This window comes from Pantherophis guttatus, chromosome 7 (genome assembly GCF_059756535.1).
Source record: "Pantherophis guttatus breed Tessera chromosome 7, ASM5975653v1, whole genome shotgun sequence".
In the NCBI taxonomy this organism is placed as follows: domain Eukaryota; kingdom Metazoa; phylum Chordata; class Lepidosauria; order Squamata; family Colubridae; genus Pantherophis; species Pantherophis guttatus.
In genome coordinates, this window is record NC_142069.1 from 60,190,758 (window position 1) to 60,218,466 (window position 27,709).

The 27,709-nt window shown below is 40.4% G+C and overlaps 1 protein-coding gene across 22 annotated transcripts in view; it reads right to left on the minus strand.

The window, feature by feature from the left end:
* The window catches only part of NELL2 (neural EGFL like 2), a 382,878-nt gene that overhangs the window by 6,309 nt on the left and 348,860 nt on the right, over positions 1-27,709 (minus strand). For all 22 annotated transcript variants that reach the window (XM_087873276.1, XM_034404437.3, XM_087873280.1 and 19 more), the window contains 3 exons: positions 8,435-8,628; positions 7,854-8,030; positions 699-923 (listed from right to left, as the gene is read on the minus strand). In XM_087873276.1, the coding sequence (XP_087729402.1) occupies positions 699-923; positions 7,854-8,030; positions 8,435-8,628 (596 nt within the window). The remainder of the gene's footprint in view (positions 1-698; positions 924-7,853; positions 8,031-8,434; positions 8,629-27,709) is intronic.

Below are 27,709 nucleotides of genomic sequence, written 5' to 3' on the forward strand. Positions count from 1 at the left end.
AAAATTATTTAAAACTAACATGTATTGTTACATACTAGTCTTTGGCCATAATAAAATCTAAGTTTCGAGTTTCAAGAATTACCACTTATTTTAGTTCCGAAAGAATTATACAAAATATATTTTATCTCATGTGTTTATCTATAAGTGAAAAACAATTTTATTCCAGTTTCCTCTTAGCTTATGCATTTTTAAAAACTACTAGAATTCTGTAAGTTCTTCACTTCTTCTATGTTAACATTTCTTTGGATCTGGAATACCAGATCCAAATTATCACATGGATTCTATTTTCTGAAGGAAACAATGATAGTATTTCCCTTTCTGATTTTCTGAAATATAAAAAGGTTGCCATCATCAAAACACCATGATTTTCTCTGACAAGTTGTTTGTTTTCATAGAAAATTGAACAAGATGGGAAGGGGGAAGGTTAAATTACAGCTTACATATCCTGGAAAATAATTTGATATTGTTGAGTAATTTATCTGAACGGAATCAATATGTTTCAATAAAAGATATATATTTGCTATTTTCACTGCAAAGTCATGCAGTGCCTGGCATAAATACGAGTGATGCATGTAAACATTATTTTGATTTTAATAAAACTGGAATGCCATCTATTTCGGATGTAGGAACCTAGAGCAAAGATGCAAATGTTACTACATTTTATAAAACCAGCTAAAGAAAGTTCTACTTTTCCATACCTTGCATTGGCAGAGAGTGCATTCTGTGCCATGCTTGATCCAGGATGAGCCAGTGAATCGGACTACATTAGTTTCATCCAGACAAATCTTGGTGATATCATTTTTAATGGTGTCTGCTTGACAAGGATCAATGACACAATGTGGGCAACACTCATTCTCAGGGAGTATGCTGAATTCACAGTCCATCTCAGGACAGGACAAAGGCCAGCAGTCAACCTCTCCCTGCTGTTAAAAAAGCAGATCAAAAGTTAGGATGTATGTTGTAATAATATGTATATATCTAAGTAAGTATGTATGTATTGTATGTATGAATAAAATCATTGTTATTGTTTGAAATGTTGAAAGCCATCTGATTGTTGTCATGGGCTATGTGCTAAGAGCAATCACTTAAGTTATTAATGAGACTTCCAGGAAAAATAGGGAGTATATATACAACTTTTTCAAATTACTTTCACAGAGAATATTGTATATTTAAATTAGATCAGGACTTCATAATATTTATATTGAGCTTAGAATCAGGTTTATATCAAGCTTCATGCAATAAACTGGAAATCTATGTTTAGATTTAGAATCTATGTTCAAATCTACTATGTGATACTATTCAGTTGTGATTTTCCATTAGTAATAGTCTTACTGATACCCGTAGAACTTATTTTTGACAAAAAAATAAATTGTTTAGTATTCCAGCGTATCCTATCCATTGCTCATTTGTGATATTTATGTGTTTGCAAGTGCTGAAACTGAACAATCAACATTAAACAATTAAAGGTCCATTTCAGAAACCATTGCTTAAATCACATCAAGTTCTGTAATTAAGCATTGAATTATTAATGTTTTACTGCTTTACTTATTAAAATCATAGGCCTCAATTATGCCTAACTTGATCTGAATTGCCCATTGTCTTCGATAACTTTTCTCAGTGTGCTGTAAATGAACTTTAAGTCAAATATTTGCAGTATATTTTAGCTATTTGTTTTTTTTCTTTCAACCATGATTAATACCAATGCATTGCTTTGATGCCAAGTTTCATGATATCTATCTGCTATTACAGTGCGTACTTGTCACTTATCTGAAATTTTAGTCAAGATTATTTGACAAATATAAAAGTCAACTATATAAAAATCTAACTGAAAGTAATGTATCGTAAATTAATAAACAACTGTCAGCCTCCACTTTCACTGCTTCAGCTGCCATAAGAAATGGGGGGGGGAAACTAGTCAGGGGGGCGAGGGGGGGAAGAGCACAGGAGGAAACGAAACCGATTCTCCAAAGGAGCTGTTAGACCAACCGTCACACATTCCTGATGGATGACGTTGCCAGATGTGATTCCCCCTGACCTTTGGAAGACCTGTGGATTGGATGATTGATGATGAACACGGGGGTGGGTGGGAATGATATCTAGTTGCTATTTCGCGCGTTTTGCTCACTTCCAGCTTTACCTGGGTTGCTATCATTTCAAATTCAGTCAAAGTACAAATCTCTATAAAACTATGGAGTTTGGGTCTTCCTTTCCTGGATTTTGAAGGAAGCATACCTGACGTTAAGCTGGAAGTCCCTCCAGTTATCCGGGGGGAAAAAACAAACCCCGAGAGACTGGAATTATGTCTGACAGTGACGAAAACCAGATGGGAGCAGCGAGTTCCGAGGCAGCCACCCTCCAAGCAGAAAGAGAAAGTGCAGAATGGTTGCAAAAACTCTGGCTAGAACCTGAGGAAGCCAGATGGTCGAAAGGAGTTGGGAGATTGCCAGACTGGGGAGAGACCCCCTGGGGAGTGACCACCTCCAGAGCCCACAAGAAAGAGGCAGTTTGGATGCAGGAACAGAAGGAACGCCTCATGATGGAACAAGCCTTGCAGCTTATTTGTGATGTGGAAGAGAGCAGGAAAGGCCGGGAGAGCCGTGAGTCTTTTGGGTTTCCTGAGGAGAGGGGAGGAGAAGACCCCAGGGGGGAGCCAGAAGAAACAGCCTGTGGGGGAGAGGACGAAGCTGAGGAAGGAACATCCCAGGCTTCTGCTGCTCAAGGGAGGGATGCAGCCGCCCAGGGACCCCCAGCCTTGCAGGCCCCTCCCCGCAGACGTAAAAAGCCAAAAATTCCCCCCCTACCTGGGAAATATGATGGAAATCCAAAAACCTTGGGGTTTTTCCTGACCCAAGTGTGGAACCACATGCAAGACTGGGGGGAAGACTATGTATCAGATGCCGCCCGAGTGAGATGTGTCACGAACTCTTTAGAGGGTTTAGCGGCTGAATGGATGGTGGTTCTCCACAATAACGACTCCCCCTTATTGACAAATTACAACCAGTTCATGCGGGCCCTTAGAAGGCGGTTTGAAGACCATTTAGCTGAACGTAAGGCGAGACTCAGGATGAAGGGAATCCAGCAGGGCCGGAGACCTGTGGCAGAGTATATCCAAGAGTTTCGCGAGCTGGCACCCTATATGACAGGATGGTCAGAAATGGCTCTATTGGAGAGCTTCAAGGATGGGCTGAGTGAAGAGATATATCGAGACTGCAGAAGTAGGGGGGTCCCCCGAAGACTTGCAGAGATGGTACATAGTAGCTGATGATGTGGAGATCGAATTGAAATGAAGCCAACTCCGAGGAGGGCGGATGGGGGATCAGTCATCATCCTTCCATCGTAAGGGAGCACCCAAGATGATGGGGGGGGGGAGAGCAGAATTCAAACCCAAATCAAAGCCCTTCACCTGTTTCAAATGTGGGAAGGAGGGACACCGAGCTGCCGAATGCTTCTCCAAACCAGTACCAAAAGTTGTCGGCTCCGGGGCCAAGAAAGGCGACAAAATACCCGCCAAGACCCGTGGCACCACCCTGAAAGGAGAAGTTGTTGAGTTCACTCCCTGAAACCAGGGTGAGCTGGGAACTCCAACCAACGATGACGACAGCGAGATGGACTCCGACTCCGACACCGACGATCGAGTGAGTCACACGGAAGAACCCCTACTAATCCCCGTAGAAGTAAGGGTGCCATCCACAGGGACCCATGCCCAAATGTTAGACTTGTTGGACTCGGGGTGCACCAGATGCATAATTAGCCCCCAAGTGGTAGAGGAAATGGGACTAAGACTAAAAACGCTAAAAAGACCCATTGCGTTCTGTCAGTTGGACGGATCGATTGCAGGAGGGGGCCCAGCTAGTTTTATGACCGGACCCCTGGAATTGCAGTTGGGGGACCATGTAGAGAATCTCAGATTTATCATGGCCCCTGGGATGGAAAGACCCCTTGGTACTACAGTGGTTTAAAGCACCCTGTTATTAACACAGCTGCCTGCAATTTACTGCTGGTTCGAATCTCTCCAAGGCTCAAGGTTGACTCAGCCTTCCATCCTTTCTAAGGTAGGTTAAATGAGGACCCAGTTTGTGGGGGCAATAAGCTGACTTTGTATAAATATACAAAAGTATGAAGGCTATTGCTTAACGCACTGTAAGCCGCCCTGAGTCTCCGGAGAAGGGCGGCATATAAATCAAATTAAAAAAAATAATACTTGGACTGCCCTGGCTTCGAAAATGGAACCCATGGGTAAATTGGAAGACGGGGGTCTTGCGCATCCGCACGGCAAAACCGACCTCAGAGAAGGAAAATTTTCCCTTGAAGGACAATATACAATCAGAAAGGGTGGAAATAGCATTAGACTATATTGAAGGACAGGAGAAGATTCCAAAAGAATATTGGGACCTCCGGGAAGTTTTTAGCGAAAGAGCCTCAGACACGCTGTCTCCCCACCGGGCTACTGACTGCACCATTGAAATACTCCCCGGGGTGAAGCTTCCCAAACCAAAAATCTACCCCATGACCCCTCGAGAATTAGGGGAATTGCGAAGTTTTATTGATAAGAACCTAGAATGGGGATTCATCGAACGAGCCAAACCCAAGGTGGCGGCACCAGTGATGTTCCGCGAAAAGAAAGATGGCTCCTTTCATTTGGTGGTCGACTATAGAAACATAAACGCTATTTGCGTGGAAAATGTCTACCCCCTTCCACTCATGAAGGACATGTTAGCCCATTTAGGGAAGGAAAAGGTCTTCACCAAACTTGATTTGAGAGAAGCGTACTACCAAATGAGAATTAAGGAGGGGGATGAATGGAAAACAGCATTTAATTGCCCACTGGGATGTTTCCAGTTCAAAGTACTCCCTTTTGGGTTACAGGGAGCTCCTGCTGTATTCATGCAGTTGATCAACGAAGTATTGCATGAGCACCTGTATAAGGGGGTGCTAGTCTACTTGGATGACATTCTTAACTACTCTGAGAACATGGCCGACCATGTCAAATTAGTGCGAACTGTCCTGAAAAAACTCAGGGCTGCTGAACTATATGCCAAACTTTCTAAATGTGAATTCCACCAAGACAAGATAGACTATCTTGGCTATTGCATATTGCATGATGGGATAGAGATGGACCCTGAGAAGGTTCGGGCAGTATTGGAATGGGCCGCACCACACACTCGCAAACAGTTACAGAGTTTCCTGGGGTTTGCTAATTTTTATAGACAATTTATCCCCTCGTTTGCTAAAATTGCGTTACCAATTACAAACCTTCTAAAAACAAAAGGTGAAGTAAAACCCAAACCCTCGAAACCACTCGAATGGACTATGGAATGTCAAGCTGCCTTCGAAAAATTGAAACGGCTGTTTGCGGCTGAACAAGTACTCAAACACCCAGACATGGAAAAGCCTTTTGTAGTACAAGCTGACGCCAGCGACGTAGCTGTGGGAGCAATACTCTTGCAAAAAAATGAAAAGGGGGAACTACAACCTTGTGCCTATACATCTCGGAAACTCTCGGAAACGGAAAGGAGATGGGCCATATGGGAAAAGATGGCTTTCGCGGTGAGATGGGCCCTGTTAACCTGGAGACAATTTCTAGAAGGAGCGAAACACCCTTTTAAAGTTTGGACTGATCACAAAAACTTAGAGGCATTAAAAACACCACGTAAATTGTCCCCAAAGCAAGCTTGTTGGGCCCAACATTTCAATCGTTTCAATTTCACTCTACGTTACCTTCCTGGTGGAAAGAACTTCATGGCAGATGCACTTTCCAGATTGCCTCAGTACAACAGCATCAAAAAGGAGGTGGTTCAGCCTATTATCCCCTCGACTCAATTAGCAGTACCAGTCACTACCAGAGCACAGACAAAAGCCGAGCCAGAACTCATGGGAGACTTACTTAAAAAATTGTGAGAAGCTCTGGAAACTGATGAGTGGTTTAAGAACCACTCAAATGAATGTACACTCCGTGATGGACTACCTTGGGTTGGGACGAAATTGTATGTTCTGGCCAAATTAAGAGTAACAGTATTGCAATATGCCCATGATGCCAAGGCAGCGGGACACTTTGCATTTGTTAAAACTCTACATTTGGTTAAAAGACAATTTTGGTGGCCTGCACTCAAGAAGGATATACAGGCGTATGTCGCTAGTTGTCCAGTGTGCGCCTTGGCTAAAAGACCTCCAGGGAAGCCACCAGGATTACTTCAGAGTGTGGCTAGACCAACTACCCCGTAGAAGGAAATATCCATGGATTTTATTGTAGACCTGCCAGAGAGTGAAGGGTGTACTGTCATTTGGGTGGTGACGGATTTGTTTTCCAAACAAGTACATTTTATCCCTTGCTCAAAAATTCCTTCAGCGAAAACCCTTGCAAAACTGTTTATTCGTCAGATTTACCGACTACATGGAGCTCCAAAAAGAATAATCTCGGTCAGGGGTGTACAATTTACTTCCAATTTTTGAAAGTTTTTGAAATTGATAGGCTCCGCCCAAGGGTTCCAGTCACCACCCCCAAACAAATGGGGCTTGTGAAAGAACCAATGGGGTTTTAGAACAATACCTGAGATGTTACGTAAATTACCAACAAGACAATTGGGTAGACTTGTTACCATTTGCAGAAGTGGCATATAATAATTCCATACACAGTAGTACCGGCTTCACCCCATTTAAGGTTGCATCGGGCCAAGATTTCGTACCAATCCCTGAACTACCGCAAGTTGATCCCCAAAACCCTTCCTTGTTGGACTGGATTGAACAATTAAAGAGCACTTGGGCAGTAACTCGAATGAGGCACACCAAGCCCATAAGGCACAAGCCAATAAAAAAAGGTCCCCAACACGTGTCTATAAAGTGGACGATAAAGTATATCTCTCCACTAAGTACTTACAAACTTCCCAAAAGTCAAAAAAGCTTGGTCCCAAGTATGTGGGTCCATTTCGGGTGATTAGATTGGTTAATCCAGTAACAGTGGAATTAGAGTTGCCAAAAACGCTGAGACGTATACACCCTGTATTCCATGTTAGCTTGTTAAAGCCTGAACACTCGTCTTCGCTAAGAGGTAACCGAAGCTGCCCTCCAGTTCCCATACTCATAGAGGGGAAACAACATTTTGAAGTTAAAGAAATCTTAGACTCTAGGAAACACCATGGTAAAGTGCAATATCTGGTGGCCTGGAAACATTTCCCTTTGTCTCAAGCTGAATGGGTAAATAAACGGGATATCCGAGCTCCAAAGAAAGTACAGCAATTCTATACAAAATATCCAGATAAACCTTAATTCTTGTATATACTTTGTTTCCTCTTTCTCTTCTTTCCTTCTATCTAGGACTAACGTCCCTTCTGCAGAGGGGCCGAATGTCAGCCTCCGCTTTCACTGCTTCAGCTGCCATAAGAAACAGGGGGGGGGAAACTAGTCAGGGGGGCGAGGGGGGGGAAGAGCACAGGAGGAAACGAAACCGATTCTCCAAAGGAGCCGTTAGACCAACCGTCACACATTCCTGATGAATGACGTTGCCAGACGTGTTTCCACCTGACCTTTGGAAGACCTGTGGATTGGATGATTGATGATGAACACAGGGGGTGGGGGAATGATATCTAGTTGCTATTTCGCGCGTTTTGCTCACTTCCAGCTTTACCTGGGTTGCTATCATTTCAAATTCAGCAAAAGTACAAATCTCTATAAAACTATGGATTTTGGGTCTTCCTTTCCTGGATTTTGAAGGAAGCATACCTGACACAACAGTTAAATTATATATAAATAATAAATAATATCACCTTAATTGTGCCAGAATCCATTTGAGAACAAAAAGTAAATAAAAGTAAAAAGTAAATAAATGAATAAATAAATAAAATAGTGGGAAGACTTACCAAACATCGGCACTGTTGACAGTTTTGAACCCATGTATCCCCACTATTGTATACAATCTCCCCATTTTGATGTAAACATTGACTACTCAGTCTTGGATCACATTCGGGGCAGCAAAATAAATCAGCAGTGGGATTTTCACAGTCACAAACCATCCGTCGGCACATTACATAGCCAGTCTGCCATTGTAAGAGATAATAAAATGTCACTTACGTTACATTGTTATGACATGAAAAATAGGGAAAAAACCATTTTGCAGTAGTTTGCAGCACTAAGCATTAAAGTTAAAGACTTTTAAAAGCATATGTAATTTATAATAAGGATAACCTAAAGACAATATTATTTACAATTGAAAAAAAATTACAGTGATTATCCCCAGGTAATCAGATAGAGCACTGAGTTAGGTAGACCATTCTTCTTCATAATAATAATGTCCTAGTTATGCTATAAATTATAATTCTGTTAATGTTAATCAATGAATATCTCTCATGTAGCACCTCAACCCCCTCCCCCCCAAAAAATCTGTTTTCAACTCTTTCTCATTTCTTACTTTCTCACATTCCCAGAGGATCTCCCAACTCACTTGGCAAGAGCAAACGGAGCATCTATCATTTTCCAACATCCAGATTTGTCCATTGTGTTTGATCTTCCCTTCATGGATGCAGTCTCCTGTGCAGTTCTTTCCATGAGGGCATCGACAGTCATAGCCTCCATCCAAATTAAAACAAATTGTGTCATTGGCACAGCTGTGCCTCCCAGTTCCACATTCATCAATATCTGTAGAAAGAGGCAGAGGCATCAATCAGTATCTGCAACTGGTCAATAAAAGAAACCTCAGAAATTTTCAGTCAAAAGGCTGAATTCCATACTAATTTATAGCAAAAAACTATTTAATAGTTAATTATAAGAGCAATTAAAATACATGAAAGTAGCACAGTATGTTTCAGTTTATCAGAATAAAAACTGTGTGATAGGAGATTCTATATTTGTTTAGTACTGTGCAGCAGAAGGCAAGTCAAAGATGATGGTCTTCTATACAATGCAATATCTGTCACATGTTGTTTTACTTAAATGTTTCAAAAGGTTCAAAAGCTGACAAATTCAAGTAGCTAAAAAAAGGAAAGAAAAGCAAGAAGGTTTTTCCAAACATCTTTTGCAAAGAATTGGAGGCTCTAAACTTTTACATAAATGCTTGTTAGAAATAAGAAAGTGCTATGTATCAGTAAAATTCAATGTTCATATTTATTCATTAGAAAGTATCAAAAATATATCTAATTTACCATTTTGAATGCATTATACACTTCAAAAATATTATCCTATTTTAATTAGAAGCAACAAAATTTGTTGGCAGCAATGAAAATATATCTCTGTAGAAAATAATTAAATCTTTGTATACACACACATTTGGGAAACTTTAGGACAGTGATAGTGAACCTTTTTGGCAGTGAGTGCTGAAAAAGGAGCATGCATGCGTGGCACCAAGTGCCAAAAAGGGAACACTTTGCACACATGCGCGTGCTTTGCATGTGTGCATCACACTCATCTGGGCCAAGATCAGGAATAGAAGTTGCCCAGGGGCATGTGCACACTGGAAAATATACTTGCAGTTTCTTCAATTTTCTTCTTCTTTACTGTGGTTTCTTCTTCTTTAACTGCCGTCAAGTCTTCAGATTACTGCTGCACATCTGCATGTGCCAATCAGCTGCTGAGCACGCACCGGAAAATGTACCTCCAGTTTCCGGGCGCGCATGAGCACTGGCCTGCAAGACTTCAGGTTACTTTCACGCCTGCGCACACACCAATCAGCTGGCCAATGCACATGCTCATGCCAGATAATGGAAGAGTAGCTCTGACGGAAGCAGAAAGGCCAGCTGATAGTTGTGCACACATGCGTGCAAGAAACCCGGAAGAGGAAGAGGCGTCGCCGTGCATGCCAGGCGACATGGCTCCGTGTGCCACTTTGAGCATGCATGCCATAGGTTCGCCATCATGGTTTTAGGAAGTTGCAGGAATGTAAAGAATCCCTTTTTAAAAATCATCTATAGTGTTTTAGAAAATTGGGAGTATATCATTTAAAGGCTACAGAATTTTGATAAATCACTGTTTTACTGAGTTCTATTTATCTTGTTTTAGGACTACTGTGAAATGTTCAAAAGGGTTCACAAATTTTAAATACCCTTGTACGCTTTGTTTTCAAAGATGTGAAGAACCAAACTTCATTCAAACTTTAGCCAATTATTGCATTATGTGGCATATGTAACTATTTTCACTCCCATGACATTTCAAAAAGCATCCTGTCAGCTTTGGAAGCCATATTAACCTCAGAGGCTTCCACGCTGCCACCTTCTTGCGCTTGGCAAAGTAGAAGAGGGGATTTGATAGAGTGATTTTAGATAGAAATAATAGCATTTGTCACGAGTGTTTTCAGAATTGCTGTGGCTACTTGCTCAGTCACAAACAGTATGGATCCAATCAAGCTATCTCCTGTTTGCAATTAACTGCAAGCCTTCCCCGCCCTAGTTAATTGCAAGTTAACTCCCCATATAAGCACGGACCTTTCTGCTTGCTATTTGGGCCTAGACGCTGTTTAGGCCTAGATGCAGAGCCAGTGCTGAAGCACCTGGATGCAGAGCCCAGAGCAGAGCTGCAGAAGGGAGGAGAACTCAGCTAAGGAGTCCTGATGGCTGCAGCAGAGATAGCAGCAGAAAAGGAGCTGAAGAGCTGTGTAAAGATACTCCCACGGAGCTAGCTGCAACTGTGAATTGAGATAGCTGGGAGCTTTTTGAAGTCTCCAATTTCGGCTTGCCTTTTGCTGAGTTGAAGCACGCAAGCCAACATCTGAACTGTTGCTGCTGTTGGAGCTACGATCGGAGGAAGAGCTGGACAGTTTTCCTCCCAGGAGCTTCAAGCTGATTGAATTGTTTTTCACAGGTGACTTTTAGTTGTGAAGCTTATGCTGCTGCCCTTCTACCACCTCGATGATGTATCGACCCCGAAGCTGTTTAATGTCATGTTAGTTTTTTCTTATGGACTGTTTCGGTATTGTGGAGAGGAATTTAGGGAGATGGCCTGGCTTCATTTAACCAAGATAAGACTTTGCTGTTAATGTGCCTTTTTAAAGATATAGTGCTTTTTAAACATTTTGAAGTAAAGTATATTTTTATACAAGACTCCTCTGCTAGTTTTATTTCAGTCCTAGTGTGTTTGCTCGTGAGCTGGTTCACGGTTCGGGGACAACCCTCAACCCCAACCTGACAGCATTCTTCTTCCTGGTCAAGGTCATGGTGCTCCTGCATCTGGAGGAGGAGTGGTTGCAGAAGTGTCTCAAGTTGGGACAGATGATGATTGGACCATGTGATGGACTGATGGGTGCAGGGACTGGATATGGGGTTTTGATTTACTGAGGAAAAACCCAGAACCCTCAAATTCGGGTTTTCCCAGATGTGCCAGTATACCTATTCCAATAAATGAAGATTTTGAGATGAAGATTGTCTTGGAGTTTTTAATTGGAGTTGGGTCATTCTGGAATGCTGATATTAACCCAAATCCCTAAACCAAAAGCGGCACCCCAAAAGGGGGCTGATCAGGGTACTGATCCCAGTGCCGACCTAAGCCTTGGGAGGCACGAAGACTCAGCGAAGATGGAGGAGAAAGAAAAGATTGCTGAGGGAACCATGGGGATTGATGCCAAAGGACTCATCGAGACCTATTATTCCCCTTCTGAAGAGATGATGTGAGCCCTTGAAGCTTCAGAGGCAACCTGAAATGCTAGGCGCTTGGCACAAGGAGTTGAATTCCTAGAAAAGTTGCCAGTCTGATCCAACTCCCAAAATGAGGATGGAAGAAAGACTGCCTAAATATTGAGCCACCTCCAGCCCACTGAAGTTGCCCCATGAGCCAGAATGGAGAGAGAGGATTGTGTTTAGGTCCTTTTCCTGATCCAGGACCTGCCGGTGGAACTAGGGGGCACCTGTAACTTTCCACATAGCCAGAGTGGACCGGGGGATTGGATCAGCGCAACAGGGCCAAGCAGAAGTGAGGAGACAGCAGATGCAGCCGGCATGGGGACCACCATCCCTGCCAGCTACACCCCCTCACCAATCTGCCTTCATGCTACCCCCTGTGGAATATATCCCCCCAGGCTGGGGATTCTATCCCGGCCAGGGGTGGGTCCAGTGCCAGTGGACGCCAGCACCTTCCGCTCCATTCTTTCCAGGATCCCCATGGGCCGAATTTGTCCCAATGATCCTGGCACAGCAGTGGGGCCAATCCAGCAGCTGGCTGGAGTTTCCCCCTCCTGCAGCTCCACAGCTGGCACAGCAGTCAGCCCCAGTCCCGGTCGCACCACCAGATGCAATCCAACAGCCAGCATTAGCTCCACTGCAGGTTCCAGCTCCTCCGGTGACATTCGCCCCATTGCCCACTGCAGCACAACAGCAGATCCCTACCCCTCTGCCTGCCACAATGGCCTTTCCGCTGCAAGGCCACCACCAACTCGGTTTAGCGCCACATTTGATAGTAAGCCTACCAAACTGGCTTACTTCTTCAGCCAAGTCTGGGCCCATATAGATCAATATGGAGAACAATATGAAACAGATCGCGACTTAGTATCAGCGATTTCAGAGGGGATGAATGAGGGAGATGCTTCGGACTGGATAGCCCAGCTGCACAACAGCTGAGGGAGCTGCTGTACTAAATGATGCTGAAGGTTTTGTTGAGCTACTTCAGGCCAGATTCAAAGACCCTGACCAGATCAATGAGAATGAAGCCACAATAAAGGAGATGAAGCAAGGTAATCGACCCATAAAAGACTTTGTATGGAACTTTAGACGAGTCGCAGGGAACCTTGGCCACTGGCCAGACTACATACTTCTACACTATTTTAAAGAAGCATTGATCAGGAAGTCAGGAAAGCATGTGGCGTTCGAGGTGTGCCAGAGCGACTCCAAGACTGGTATACTATGTACATGGCACAGGATAGAGAAATCAACCCACATCACAAACCCTCAGCAGAGAAGCCACCCCAGAGGACTTCTCTTTCTAAACCTGCTGAGTCCCCTCCTGCTCAACCTACAGGAACCATCAAGTGCTACCGTTGTAGACAAATGGGTCATTGAGCTTCCGACTATCTGGCTCCTGCACTAGTTCCACAACCACATCTTCCCATGGCCACCCAAGGCAGAAGGGCTTCACGAAAGCCCCCAGACACTAGCCTATTTGCCCAACAAGCCATAGAGGTTCCCCTCCCCACTGAAGAGAATGAGGAACCTCTGGCCAAAGGAGCCCTTCCCGACGAGCCTAATGATGGCCCGATGGTGAGTGCAGCCACCCCCATTTCAATTAAAGTGAAATTGGTGGTGCCTGAGACTGGGGAGGAAGGAGAAGTATCAGCAGTAATAGGTACAGGCTGTACCAGTTGGTTAATTGGGCATCCAATTAAAGAACAATTAGGAATAAAAATTAGAGCCCTACAACACCAAATTAAATTTGAACAGGTGGATGAAACATTAATTGGAGGGGTTCCAGCCACCCAAATTACAGAACTTGTTAAATTAGAAATGGGGGTGCATCATGAATTTATATGATTTATAGTAGCGCCAAAAATGTCAGAATCGTCATATTAGGGCTTGCTTGGCTCAACAAATGGATCCCTACCATTAAGTGGGAAGATGGATACCAGAAGATCATAATTGGCATCAGCCCACTACCCTTGGTCCCTCCACCCAAGAGACTGCCAAACTATAAGGGCCAACTGCCAGAAGCAGCAGCAGCCACTTCAGACTCACCTCCAGGCAAGCCCCAGATCCCTAAGGAATATAAAGACCTAGCCGAGGCATTTAGTGAGGAGGAATGTAATATCCTTCCCCCTCATCGAGCCACTGATTTTGTCATTGAACTAGAACGTGGGGCCAAGTTACCAAAACCCAGAATGTACTCCATGACACCTGCGGAAATGACCGAGCTGAGAAAGTACATCAATACCAATTTAGCCAGAGGATTCATCGAGACTGCAAAATCTAAAGTAGCAGCCCCCGTATTGTTTAAAAAGAAGAAAGATTTGGGGGGGGGCTGAGATAGAGTGTTGATTTTTGAGGTGTTAATGCAATTTGCATACAAAATAGCTACCCCCTACCCCAATGAAAGATTTGCTGAACCACTTGTCAAAAGGCAAGATCTTCACCAAGCTAGATTTAAAGGAAGCCTACTACTGAGTCCGCATAAAGGAGGGAGATGCGTGGAAGATGGCTTTTAACTGCCCGCTGGGCAGCTTCCAATTCCAAGTCATGCCTTTTGGGCTTCAAGGGCACCCTGCAGTATTCCTGCAGCTGAGCAATGAGGTGCTACATGAACACCTGTATAAAGGAGTTCTAGTTTACCTGGAATGACATTCCTATATTCTTATATTTTATATTTATAAAATATGGAAGAACACATCAAACTAGTCAGACAAGTACTGTAAAAACCCTTAGCAGCCAAACTTTATGCAAAGCTGTCAAAATGTGAGTTCCACAAGGAGTCCTTGGACTACCTGGGCTACTGGGTGTCTAATCAAGGAATCAAAATGGACCCAGGGAAGGTGAGAGCTGTACTAGACTGGCAACCCCCACAAACACGTAAACAACTGCAAAGCTTCCTGGAGTTTGCAAATTTTTAGAGACAATTCATCCCTTCCTTTGCTGAGGTTGTGCTCCCTTTAACGGAGCTACTAAAAACCGGTCCCTCTCTGACCAAACCAAAACCTAGCCAAACTTTAGCATGGACAATGAACTGTTAGTGATCCTTTGAACACTTAAAACAACTGTTTTCAGCAGAGCCGATTGTCCAGCACCCTGATCCAAATAAGCCCTTCATAGTCCAAGCCGATGCCAGTGACATGGCGGTAGCAGCTGTTCTATTGCAGAGGAATGTTCAAATGAATTAATGCCTTGTGCTTATGTGTCAAAAAAATTAACGGACATGGAATGCAGTGGGTGGTTTGAGAAAAGGTGGCTTTTGTGGTGCGATGGGCTCTCTTATCCTGGAGACATTTCCTAGAAGGGGTTAAGGAGCCTTTCGAGGTGTGGACTGATCATAAAAACCTCGAGGCTCTAAAGACCCCTCAGAAACTTTACCCGAAGAAAGTTCGCTGGGCTCAGTATTTTAAACACTTTAACTTCAAGCTAAAATATATCCCGGGGGGGGGGAAGAAACCTACTGGCCAATGTGTTGTCCAGAAAACCCCAATTTGACAGCTGACGTGAAGAAATAGTACATGCCATGGTCTCCGAAGCTCAACCAGCTGCCCAAGCATGCACTAGGGCACAAACCAGACTCTGCTCCGACCTCCCCAAGGACAAGCTGACAGCGGAGTTAAAATCTGTGCTATCAGATGATACATGGTTTAAGGAGAATCAAATGGACATAACATTTTGGGAGGGACTGGCTTGGAAAGGGAGTAAGATTTATGTGCCCAGCTCCATGAGGCTGCTAGTGCTAAAGCGTAGTCATGACTCTCAACTAGGGGGTCACTTTGAGTTTTTAAAAAGCCTTCATTTGGTTAGAAGGCAATTCTGGTGGCCAAGGGTGAAAGCCAACATAGAGGACTATGTAAAAAGCTGTGCTATCGGTGCCACCATGAAATCCTGACCGGGGAAACTGGTTTTCTCCAGCAAATGGCTGAACCTACAAAACCATGGGAAGAGATTACAACTTTATTGTTGAACTACCGGAAAGTGGTGGAATTACAGTGATTTGGACTGTCATTGATTTATTCTCTAAACAAGCACACTTCACTGCCTGTAATGGACTATCCTCTGCCAAAACGCTGGCAAAACTCTTCATGAAGCACATCTACAGGCTACATGGCGTTCGGCAGAGAATAATATCAGATCAAGGAGTCCAATTTACTGCAAAGTTCTGGAAGGAGTTCCTGAGATCCATTGGGTCATCCCAGGGGCTTAGCTCGGCTTTCCAACAGATCCATAGAACTATCTAACGCAATAGTGGAACAATACATTAGGTGTTATGTAAACTATCAACAAGAAAACTGGGCAGACTTATTGCCATTCACAGAAGTGGTTTACAATAATGCAGTGCACAGTAGTACCGGGTTGACTCCCTTTCGAATAACTATTGGCACGGATTTCGTGCCTATGCCTGAATTACCTAGAGAACCACCAACTTCCATGTCCCTAATGGAATGGATAACTTCATTGCAAAAGGGGAGGGAGACTACTAAGAAAGCTCTAGCAGAAGCAGCAGAGAAATATAAAACTCAGGCGGACAAACACAGGTCTCTCCAGCCGCCTTTTCGAATAGGAGATAAGGTGTATTTGTCAACTAAGTACCTAAGGTTGAGACTACCCAGCAAGAAATTCGGACCTAAGTTCATTGGTCCTTTCCCTATAGTGAAAGTGATTAACCCAGTAACTGTCCAGCTTAGCCTCCCTCGTATACTAGGGAAGATACAGCCTGTGTTTCACAGCAGTTTGTTGAAACCAGCAATAGGATCCACCTTAAGACCCTTACCAGATGCTCCCCTTCCACCTATGATAGTACAGGAGGAGACTCATTATGAAGTCAAGAAGGTTCTTGACTCTAGATTACAACGGGGTTGCAGTATTTAGTACTCTGGAAAGGATATCTGTTGTCAGAAGCTATGTGGGTAAAGAGTTGGGATGTGAAAGCTAACAGACTAGTAAAACAGTTTCATGATAAATTCCTGGACAAGCCAAAGAGACCTCCAGGAGGGGGTAGAGGGGGTTAAGCGGTTTTATGAACAATGTGTTAACCCTTTTTTTTTTGGTATTTTCTTCATTTTATTTTCTAGAGCAGGCATCCTCAAACTACGGCCTGTGGGCCATATGTGGCCCGCTGACCCAATTTATCTGGGTCGTGGAGTGGTGGGGTTAAGCCCTGCCCCTTGCCCCTCTCCTCCCAGCCACTTCCTGCATAGCTGGCTTTTCCTGGCTGATGGGGGCCCTGGGGAGGCCTCCTCCAGCCGTCGCCCTTATCTTCCACTGTCCAGCCGCACTTCCCACTTCTGCTCATTTCAATGGTTCAACGCTCACCACACGTTGCTGTTGCAAAGGTAAGGCCGAAGGGCACGGGTGGGCAAAGGAGGGCCTGCGGGCAGGGGGGGAGTGAAAAGAGGCAAAAAATATAGGTGAAAATAGCCCATTTTTGGCTAAAAAATGAGACGTTTTTGCCTGGTTTTGGCCTACAGAATACCTCTGGATGTGGGGGGGGGAGGTGTGAAAGGAGGCAAAAATATGGGCAAAAACGGCCCATTTTTCACCTCGCCTGCCTCCAGAAGATAGAGAGAGATAGACAGAGAGAGAGGGAGAGAAAGGGAGAGAGAAAGAGAGGGAGAGAGAGACAAAGAGAGGGAGAGAGACAGAAAGGGAGAGACAGGGAGAGAGAAAGAGAGAGGGAGAGAGAAAGAGGAAGAGAAAGAGAGGGAGAGAGAGACAGAAAGCAGGAGAGAGAAAGAGAGAGGGAGAGAGTCAGAGAGAGATTTCTCACACTCCTTGGTGCTGAGAATTGCTGCAAAACAGTTTCTTTTTTTATTGAAAAAATTTTACAAATACAAATTTTCCCATTCCCCCCCATTTCCCTCCCTAACCCTCCCTAGCCCTCCCCTCCTCCCATGACTTCCCCAAGGTGAAATCCAAATCCACATCTTATTATATCATACTTTACCGCCCTTCTAATCTCCCCCCTGTGTACTATACATTTCTACATAACATTGAACTATTCTACCCCCTATATACTATACATTTCTACACAACATTCAACTAAAAGCTATCTGATACTTCCTAGTTTGGTATTTATTCTGCACATAATCTATCCATTTCTTCCACTCCCATGCATAAGTCTCTTGAGTCCGGTCTTTTAAGTATGCTGATATCTTCGCCATTTCTCCAAAACTGGCCACCTTCAAAGTCCATTCTTCAATAGTAGGCAAAACATCCCTTTTCCAATATTGACCAATCAGTAACCTAGCTGCTGTCACCATGTACAATATCAATTTTGTTTCACCCATTGAAAAACCCTTAACTATACCCAGTAAAAACAATTGAGGAGAAAATTGGAGTTTTTTCTTCAGAACATTTTGCATAACCCACCAAATTTTTATCCAGAAAGCCTTCACTTTCTTGCAAGTCCACCATATATGATAATATGTAGCATCCAAACAATCACATCTCCAACATTTTGGTTGAATATTAGGATACATGCATGACAATTTCTTAGGATCTAAATGCCATCTATAAAACATTTTATAAAAATTTTCCCTCAAATTCTGTGACTGCGTAAATTCAACTTTCTGAACCCATATTTTTTCCCACGTTTCCATCATAACTGGTTGTGCAAAATTTTGCGCCCATTTTATCATACAATCTTTAACCAGTTCATTTTCTGAGTCTCTTTCTAACAAAACATTATAAACCCTCTTGATATGCATTGGGCCTTTCTCTTTTATCTGTCTAACCAATTCTTCTTCATGCAACATTAAACCAGTTTTTTGATCTTCTCTCCATCTCAGTTGAAGTTGATTATACTGTAACCAAGTTAAATTAATCCCTTCTTCCAACAGTGTGTTCAATGTCTTTAGTTGCCATCTGCCCCCATCATTAAAAAGTGCTTCTTTGTATAACCCCCCCCCCGAGTGACTTTATATTTATATTCCGTATGATATGACCAAGATCCAACCACAACGGTATTTTATAATCCCATTTGAACCGGTGCTTCTTCCATACTCTCATCAAAGAGTTTCTAAGCATATGGCTGTTGAATACTTTATCCACTTTATTTTCGTAGAATAAATATGCATGCCAACCAAATTCAAGATCATAACTCTCTATATTCAATATTCCAGTCTTTGTCCTCCCAAACCAATCGCTTGCTTGTGTCAACACTGCTGCTTCATAGTACAGTCGCAGGTTTGGAAGTTTAAGACCACCCCTTTCACGAACATCTTGCATAATTTTCAATTTCACTCTTGGCTTTTTCTCGTTCCAAACAAACTTATTCACTCCTTTTTGCCATTCCATCAACTGTTTATCACTTTTAAGCACCGGAATCATTTGAAACAAAAATAAAAATCTAGGTAGAACATTCATTTTAACTGCTGCTATCCTTCCAAGTAGAGACAGCTGCAGTTTTTTCCAAGTGTCCATATCCTTTTGTACCTTTCGCCACAACACCTCATAATTATTTTGGAACAGTTTTATATTTGAATCTGCAACTTGAACTCCTAGATATCTCACCTTTGATACTATTTCAAAGCCTGCCTTCCTTTCAAGTTCTTTCTTTTGATCAACTGTCATGTTTTTAACTATCATCTTGGTTTTTTTCTGATTCAGTCTAAATCCTGATACCATACCATACTCTTCTATAATGTTTTTCATCTGAATTATTGATTCCATCGGCTGTGTTAGGGTAACAACCAGATCATCTGCAAATGCCCTTGTTCTGTAGTCCTCTTGCCTTATAACTATTCCATTCAAAGTACTCAAATCCCGTATTGTATTCAACAAGACTTCTAGAGTTAGAATAAACAACAACGGGGATAACGGACAACCTTGTCTTGTGCCTTTTTCTATACTGAAGTGGTTAAGCTTCCATTAATGATAATTTGTGCCATTTGCTCTTGATAAATTGCTGAAACTGCCCGCACAAACTGCTCCCCAAAGTCCATCTTTCTTAGAGTCTTTAATAGAAAGTTCCAGTTCACTCGATCAAAGGCCTTCTCCGCATCCAAAAACACCAGCACTGCAGAGGTCTGTTTATTCTTCTCAAGATATTCCAATAAATCTATAATTTGCCTCACATTGTCCTTCATGTATCTGCCTTCTATAAATCCTGCTTGATCATGATGAATCACCTCTTGAATAACTGGCATTAATCTGTTGGCTAATACTTTTGTAAAAATTTTATAATCCGTATTCAGGAGAGATATTGGTCTAAAATTTTCCGGTTTTGTAGAACCTGCCTCCTCTTTCGGTATCAAAGAAACAAAAGCTGCTTTCCATGAAGGGGGTATTTTACCCCCTTGTTGTATGCTACAAAATAAATCTTTAAGATGTTCAATCATTTCTACTTGTAGAGTTTTATAATACACTGCAGTTAAACCATCCGTTCCTGGAGCTTTAGCTGTTTTCAGTTGTTTAATAGCAGCAATAATCTCCTCAGCTGTTATTGGTAAACTCGTTCTTTCCTTTTGATCGCTAGAAATTTTCATAACTCTCCTTTCATCTAGATATTTATTTATAAGTTCATTCTGTATATCATCTGTGGCATATAATTTGGTATAATAATCTAAGAAGGCTTCTTTAATTAGTCTTTGTTGAAAAACTTCCTTCCCGCCATACTCAATACTACCAATAGTCCGAGTACTCTGTTGTTTCCTCAGTGTGTAAGCTAACCACCTGCCCGGCTTATTAGCATTGCAAAATGTATTATGTTTCACAAATTGTAAATTAGTTGCTGCTTGTTCCGCTGTGAGCATTTGAAATTGGTCTTTCAAAAGTTTTATAATTCCTTGTAATTTTTCATCTGTTGGATTTTTTATAAGCATCTGTTCTTTTTTCTTTATCTCTCCTTCCAATTCTAATCGTTTTCTTTGTTTATTTAATTTATGTTTAGAGTTCATATGGATCAGTACCCCCTGCATATATGCCTTACTCGCATCCCAAACAATTTCAATAGGGGTACCCTTATTCAAGTTCATTTCAAAAAATTCCTTCATTTGTTTTTTAAGTTCATTTACATTCTTTTCATATCTAAACAAGTTTTCATTTACTCTCCACGATCTTCTCTCATTCTTTCCCATTTCTATTTCTATCCATACCGGTCAGTTAAAGTCCTCGGAAATATCTTTGTTTTCTTTGTTTTTAAAAGTAAATCAGCCGTAAGTAGAATAAAATCAATCCTAGAGAAGGATCTATGTCTATCTGAAAAAAAAGTAAAGTCCAATTCTTTTGGGTTATGCATTCTCCATATATCTTTCAATTCCAAATCTTCTTTCATATCAAAAAAGATCTGTGGTAATTTAACACATGACTTTGCCAAACTCTTTTTATCTTTTTTAGGATCTATTACTCCATTCCAATCTCCCATAAGTAAAATAGATCTGAAGTCCCACTGTAATATTTTAGAATACAATATTTTATAAAAATTTTCTTGTTGCTGATTAGGAGCATAAATTCCAATCACCAAAATTGGATCATTATCTGTAGAAAGTTCAATTGCTATATATCTTCCACAGTCATCTATTTCTAAAATTTTTGCTGGCAATCTTTTATTTATATAAATCACTACATCATTCTTTTTCTCTGAATTTGAGGCTATAAACTGTGCTCCTAATCTAGGATTTATCAAATATTTTTGATCTTGTGTTCTAATATTTTTTTTTTTAATTTGATTTATATGCCGCCCTTCTCCGAAGACTCAGGGCGGCTTACAATGTGCTCAGCAATAGCCTTCATCCTTTTGTATATTTATACAAAGTCAACTTATTGCCCCCACAAACTGGGTCCTCATATGAGTTTCTTGTAAGCAAATAACATCATTATTAAATTGTCTCAGATAATGAAATATCTTCCTTCTTTTCTGTGGTGAATTCAGTCCGTTCACATTCCAAGATAAAAACTTAATTGTCATTTGTAGTCTCCTGAAGCGTTAAGAGCATTTGCTGAAGTTTCTGTTCCAGACTAGTAGTCTTCGGCTTAGCTCCTCCCATAGCTTCTGATTTTTGTGCTTTACCATTGACTCCCTGCTTATCTTGTGGTGGCTTAGACCTCTGCTGTTGTTGTTTCTCTAGAATTTGTTTATAAGCTGCTCGAGTTATATGCTGGTCTTTAGCATTGTGCAACATCAGGTCGAGATCTGCTGCCACTTCTCTTGTATTTTTAGGTGGTCCACCTATAGCCTCTAGGGGAAGATCCAGCAATGGTTCATCTAAAATTCCCCCTGTTGCTCCTTGAGTTTCCATTGCCTCCACCTCCGTCTGTTTCCGCTGCTCTTCAAGCTCTTGTTCAAATTGCTTCTCTTTCTCACCCTCCACTATACCTAACACTGAGGATGTACGTGGAGATGCTGCACCAGTTTTGAAAACATTGAAATAAAATTCTTCCACTTTTTCAACAGTATTTAATCGATATCTCTCTCCTTGATACCTGCAAAACAGTTTCTTGAAGTGGACCACTAGACTCCTAAACAACTGAAAAAATGATCTAGTAAAAAGAAAAAGCAACCAAAAGAGCAACGTGCAAACAAAAGCAAATAAAACACCGCCAGGAGCAAAACAAATTAAAGTTTAATTTGTGTGCATTGTTCAATGGACTGTTACATTGGCCACACCCACCTAGTCACATGACCTAGCCATGCCCACCTAGTCACATGCCCACCTAGCCATGCCCACCCAGCCGATCTGGGCCCCCAACAGTCTGAGGGACCGTGAATTGGCCCCCTGTTTAAAAAGTTTGAGGACCCCTGTTCTAGGGTGTGGTTTTCCCTGGCGGCAGGGGGGGGGCTGTCAGCTTTGGAAGCCATATTAATCTCAGAAGCTTCCACGCTGCCATCTTCTTGTGCTTGGGAAAGTAGGAGGGAGGATTTGATAGAGCAATTTTAATTAGACATAATAGCATTCTTCTTTTCGGTCAAGGTCATGGTCCTCCTGCATCTAGAGGAGGAGTGGTTGCAGAGGTGTCTCAAGTTGGGACGGATGATGATTGGGCCATGTGATGGACTGATGGGTGCAGGGACTGGATATGGGGTTTTAATTTATTGAGGGAAAACCCAGAACTCAGATTTGGGTTTTCCCAGATCTGCCAGTATACCTATTCCAATAAATGAAGATTTTGAGATGAAGATTGTCTTGGAGTTTTTAATTGGAATTGGGTCGTTCTGGAATGCTGACACAGCCATTATACAAAACTCTTCACAACTTCTGCCTCACAGATACTTTGAATAAAATGAATGAGGAGAAATGAATAAACACAGTGAAAATACTGCATATGTACACAATTTCTCAAACCATTAGGAGCTGCTTCTGTTATGTACATATTTTTCTTTGATTTCTTTTTCTTCTGTTTTCACAATCATTTTTGATCTTGTGTTATAGTTACAAATGGGTCCCCAGAATATATTTAATCTTATTAATAAGAGCAAATGTATTATTACTAATTTAAAAAATGTGTATGATGACAACAAATTGGCTCAGATGTGGAGGATGGTGTTCCTTCAAAGTGGCCATGCTTGTGAAGATATGCTACATTAGCACTTTGTGCACATTTGTACCATAAAGTCCCTAGCAATGATTTGCACAGTCCTACTAATATATATTAAATGCTTTTTTAAAAATATTGTAATAAATCACATGTTTAAATAATATTTTAATAGCAAGGGCATTTGTCTAAGTTTTCCAAATGACTTAGAAAAGATAGATGTCATTTTTCACAACTTCAGATGCCATCATTGGCATTTATTTATCACTATTCATTGGTTACTATTCGACTGTAATCTTGGCAAGTATTGAAATTCTTGCTTGTTCAAAATCAGTGGGGAATATGTTCAGTTGCAGTCATAATTTGGACGTTTTTACTTACCATAAACATTTAGTTAAGAGATAATTGTAGATTGAAATGCTGCCAGTAAATTTAATAAAATGGATCTTAGAATGACTAGTTCTTATTGAAACAATTTAGCTCAGAATGCTTCTTAGCAAATTTTCCAGTTCAACTAGCAATAATTATTTGGACTTTTTATTTTTAATGCTATTATTCTTTATGAAATTTTCATATTTGGCAGCAATTTTAGGGGCTTGAATTGTGACACTTACAAAAGTTTGCTTGCAATTGCTGTGCTATTGGAGTGCTATTAGGAGTCGGAATATTCATTCACATGGTTTGACTTTATCACATTATTGTTAACAAGTGATTTAAGATCAATTGTCTGAATGTCAAGAATATATCCATATAATACGGCAATGGATTTTGGAAATTACACAGATTAATTTGGAATTAAGGCCTGAGATTTTCCTATTGGGGGCAAAACCTTTGAATGTTAAATCAGATATATGGTTCTTGTTGATTCACATTATTACTGCAGTAAGATTAGCGTATGCGCAGGAGTGGAAAAATCAATACTTACCGATAGATTTGAAAATAATATATAAAATTAATGAGTGTGCGGAATCAGATAGATTAACTAGATTGATCAATGGTAAAAAAGATTCAGAATTTTATAACAGTTGGAAAGTATGGTACGATTGGGTCCAGAAAAGGTGGGATAGAATAGATATATGATGATGTATATATATATGATGGCAAATATGTATGTATAAAGGAATGACTTTATACTTATGGACAATGTAATCACATTATACCATGGTGGCAGGATTGTATATTTTATTGGTGTATTGGTGTATAGAATATATTAATAAAAATTATATACATATATAAAAAAAAAGAATATATCCATATAGGTTTTTTTTTGCTAAATCCCTAGGATTTAGAATTATCTTGCAAGGGAAATTGAATATTTTAAGGAATAAAGGAGGCTAAAGCAGTGAGTTGTCAATATCTCTTGCTTGTCAACATTTGAGTTATTATAAAATTTAGACAAAAGTTAATGATGGATACTTTTGTTCAATGCTATCAATTATTTTATGTGTTTTGCTTGTGTGGTGTATTTCCATATCTTTTATCCCCTCTTTTTTTTAAAAAAAAAAAGTTCCTCTACATTATTTTTACAATTAAACACACATATGTATTTTGTTGGTTTATTTGATGTAATTTCAACTTTTTATTATTCCTTTGTATACCTTTTAAAGATTCCATTAATTTTTCAGAAAATAAGAATTTATTTCTTATTTCTCTTATATCATTTATTGATAACTTTTTAAAAAAACAACAACAATGCAATGACTATTTCCTACAGGTTGTATCAGTGGTGGGATTCAAATAATTTAACAACCGGTTCTCTGCCCTAATGATTTCTTCCAACAACCAGTTCACTAAACTGTTCAGAAAGTTAACAACCGGTTCTCCCGAAGTGGTGCGAACTGGCTGAATCCCACCACTGGGTTGTATTAATATTTCATAGAACTATAGATGTTATACTCTGTAGGCTGTTTCCATCTCTTCTGGGATAATTTTATTTTGCCAGCATTAAATATATATATTAAGCATCCTCAGAACATTATATTACATTGCTATGTATACTTGAAAAAATTGCTCTGTTAAAATGATACATATAGAACTAATTTAGATATCATGTTTGCCTTATAACCAGCTGAAAAATTAGTGAACACAAATACCTACACACTGACATTTATTCATAAAACACAAATACATATTTTCTCCAAATGGCTAGTACCCAATACCAACTCACTAGGAATTAGTTTCAAGCAACAATTGCACATGTAAGAATTATACTGTTCAGAGGACTGGGATATAGCATTACTAACCGCACTGATTTAGTTATTTCAAATTTATATATTAGAGATGTGTAAGTGCAAAATAATTTCACTGTGTTCCTATTACAGTATTGTTTTTTCTTTATTATGCTTGCATTATGTTGTGGTTTTTTACTCTAAATTATAGAGGGGAGAGTATTTTGTATCCTAGTTTTAATATTGCCAAGTACTTGGGAATAAATTTTATTTGAAAAAAATATGGATGCTTTAATGGATGCTTTAATGGGTCTCCTTGCATCCCTAGACTCCATCTTCTGATGCCAGCAATCTAAATTTGGAATACCAACAGGCATCATAGGCCTGTCTAATTTCTTAGAAAGACTGATCTCTTTATGAACTGGTCTTCTCCAATAATACATTCAGACAGCTTTTTCTTTCCCAGGAAAGAGAAATTTCTTTACTCCCGTGAGATTAATTATACTTAGATTTTAGACACTTAATATGTAAAGATTGAATGAAAATGTAAATCTTAGTCCTACCAAAATGAAAGAGGTTTTCTTTCCCCTTACCTCTTCTTGATTTAAATAGCTCATAACAGAATGTGCTGTATAGTCTTTCCTGAGAAACATAACACAGAGTTTCTACATAAATACCATGTTTCCCTGAAAATAAGACCCTGTCTTATATTTTTTGGAACCCTGAAATAAGCACTTGGCCTTATTGCCATGCACTCAAAAGCCTGAGTGGGCTTATTATCAGGGGATGTCTTATTTGGTGGGAAACAGGGTATACCTTAAAGTTTTATTTCAGAACAATATCTTAGAAGTACCAAGTACAGGCCCACTAAATAATTGCCATTTATATAATACCTAATCTTTGTACAGCTAAATTTGAAATACTGCTGCACAGTTTCTTTTCCTTAACTGTAGCATTTCTACAAATTGTAAAAGCAGCATATTATTATTTTATTGGTGGTAAATGTTTTATAGGGTAATAAGAGGTTTCTTTAAAATGTACATTATATTAAAAATGTAAAGCAAAAACAAAAACATAACATGGAATGGTTTTATTTAGATAACAATAAAATTTTCTTCTCCTTTCCTGAAAATCTAGTAATTAATACATTTAATAAATTCGGTCTATAAAATTATGATTATACAGAAATTGCCTGATCATTATGCAGGTTGTTCTCAAATTATGACCACAATTGGGACCTGAATTTCTATTGCTTAATAAGGTAGTTGTTAAGTGAATCGTGCCTAATTTTAATACCTTTTTTGCTCCAGTTGTTAAATGATCATTGCAGTTATTAAGTTAATCATGTGGCTATTGACTTTACTTGTCAGAAGCTGGTTGGGAAGCTTGCAGATGACCTCAGATGCTGCAAATGTCATAAATGCATGCCAGTTGTTAAGTGCCCCAATTTGATCACATGATCGTGATAATGCTATGACAGTCATAAGTGCAAAGACCAGTCATGTTTTCAGGGCTGTTGTCACTTTGTATGGTTGCTAAATGAATGGTTGTAAATTGAGGGCTATCTGTATCATTTATCCACATTTCCTGAGCCAAACATATACAATTAATCATGCAGTCAAGCTGGTAGGCATGTTGAAAGTGGAAGACTTTATGATCCTTCCATTGCTCTAATGTAGCAATCTCCCAACAAATACAGAATGATTCTATAGCATCTAAACAGAACTTGTACGTGAGTGCAGACAATGCCATTTTGCCCAGTTAATCCACTAACTGTGTATGAGATACTGGATTTATAGAGATTTTATGCAACTATTACAAAGCCATAAAGATATTTTGGGAATGTTGGAGATGGAGCAGACAAGAGGAAGTTCCAATCTCTTTGTTTTTGCTCAGCAGCACTTTTAGAAGCACATTATATTCTTTCAAATGAGGCATTGTAAGAAAGTATCATGATCCGCTGCAATGCTACTTATAAAGCTGTGGGGCAATTAATTATATTGTTTAAAATAGAAAAGAGCAAAACTTATCTTTAAAACATTGGTTGCTTTTCAAAATGAGGCCACTTGCAGTTTTTAGAATATCTTCCTTCTCATCTATTTTCCCAGTCCCAAACAGCTGCTTAAAGTCTACCCAATTTCATGGAATATGAATGTGCATGTGGACATCAAGTGACATTTCCAGTTATTTATCTAATGAAGGCATACTGCTTATTCTATTTTGTTCAACATCCACAATATCAAATGAACATCTGTAACGTGCACAAAGTAGCTTAACCACACTTTACTTTGCCTTAGTTTGTATTATGAATAAATACGTTACAAAATTTATAATTCTCACTGTTTTTCTCTCTCTCTCTCTATTTGTATTTTCAAAGGCATTATGAAAAGGCCTCCCAACCCCTAGGCTGTGGCCCATTACCAGGCCTTGAGTCATTCAGAACCTGCCCATGGAAGTGGCGGGCAAGCACATGCTTGTGCA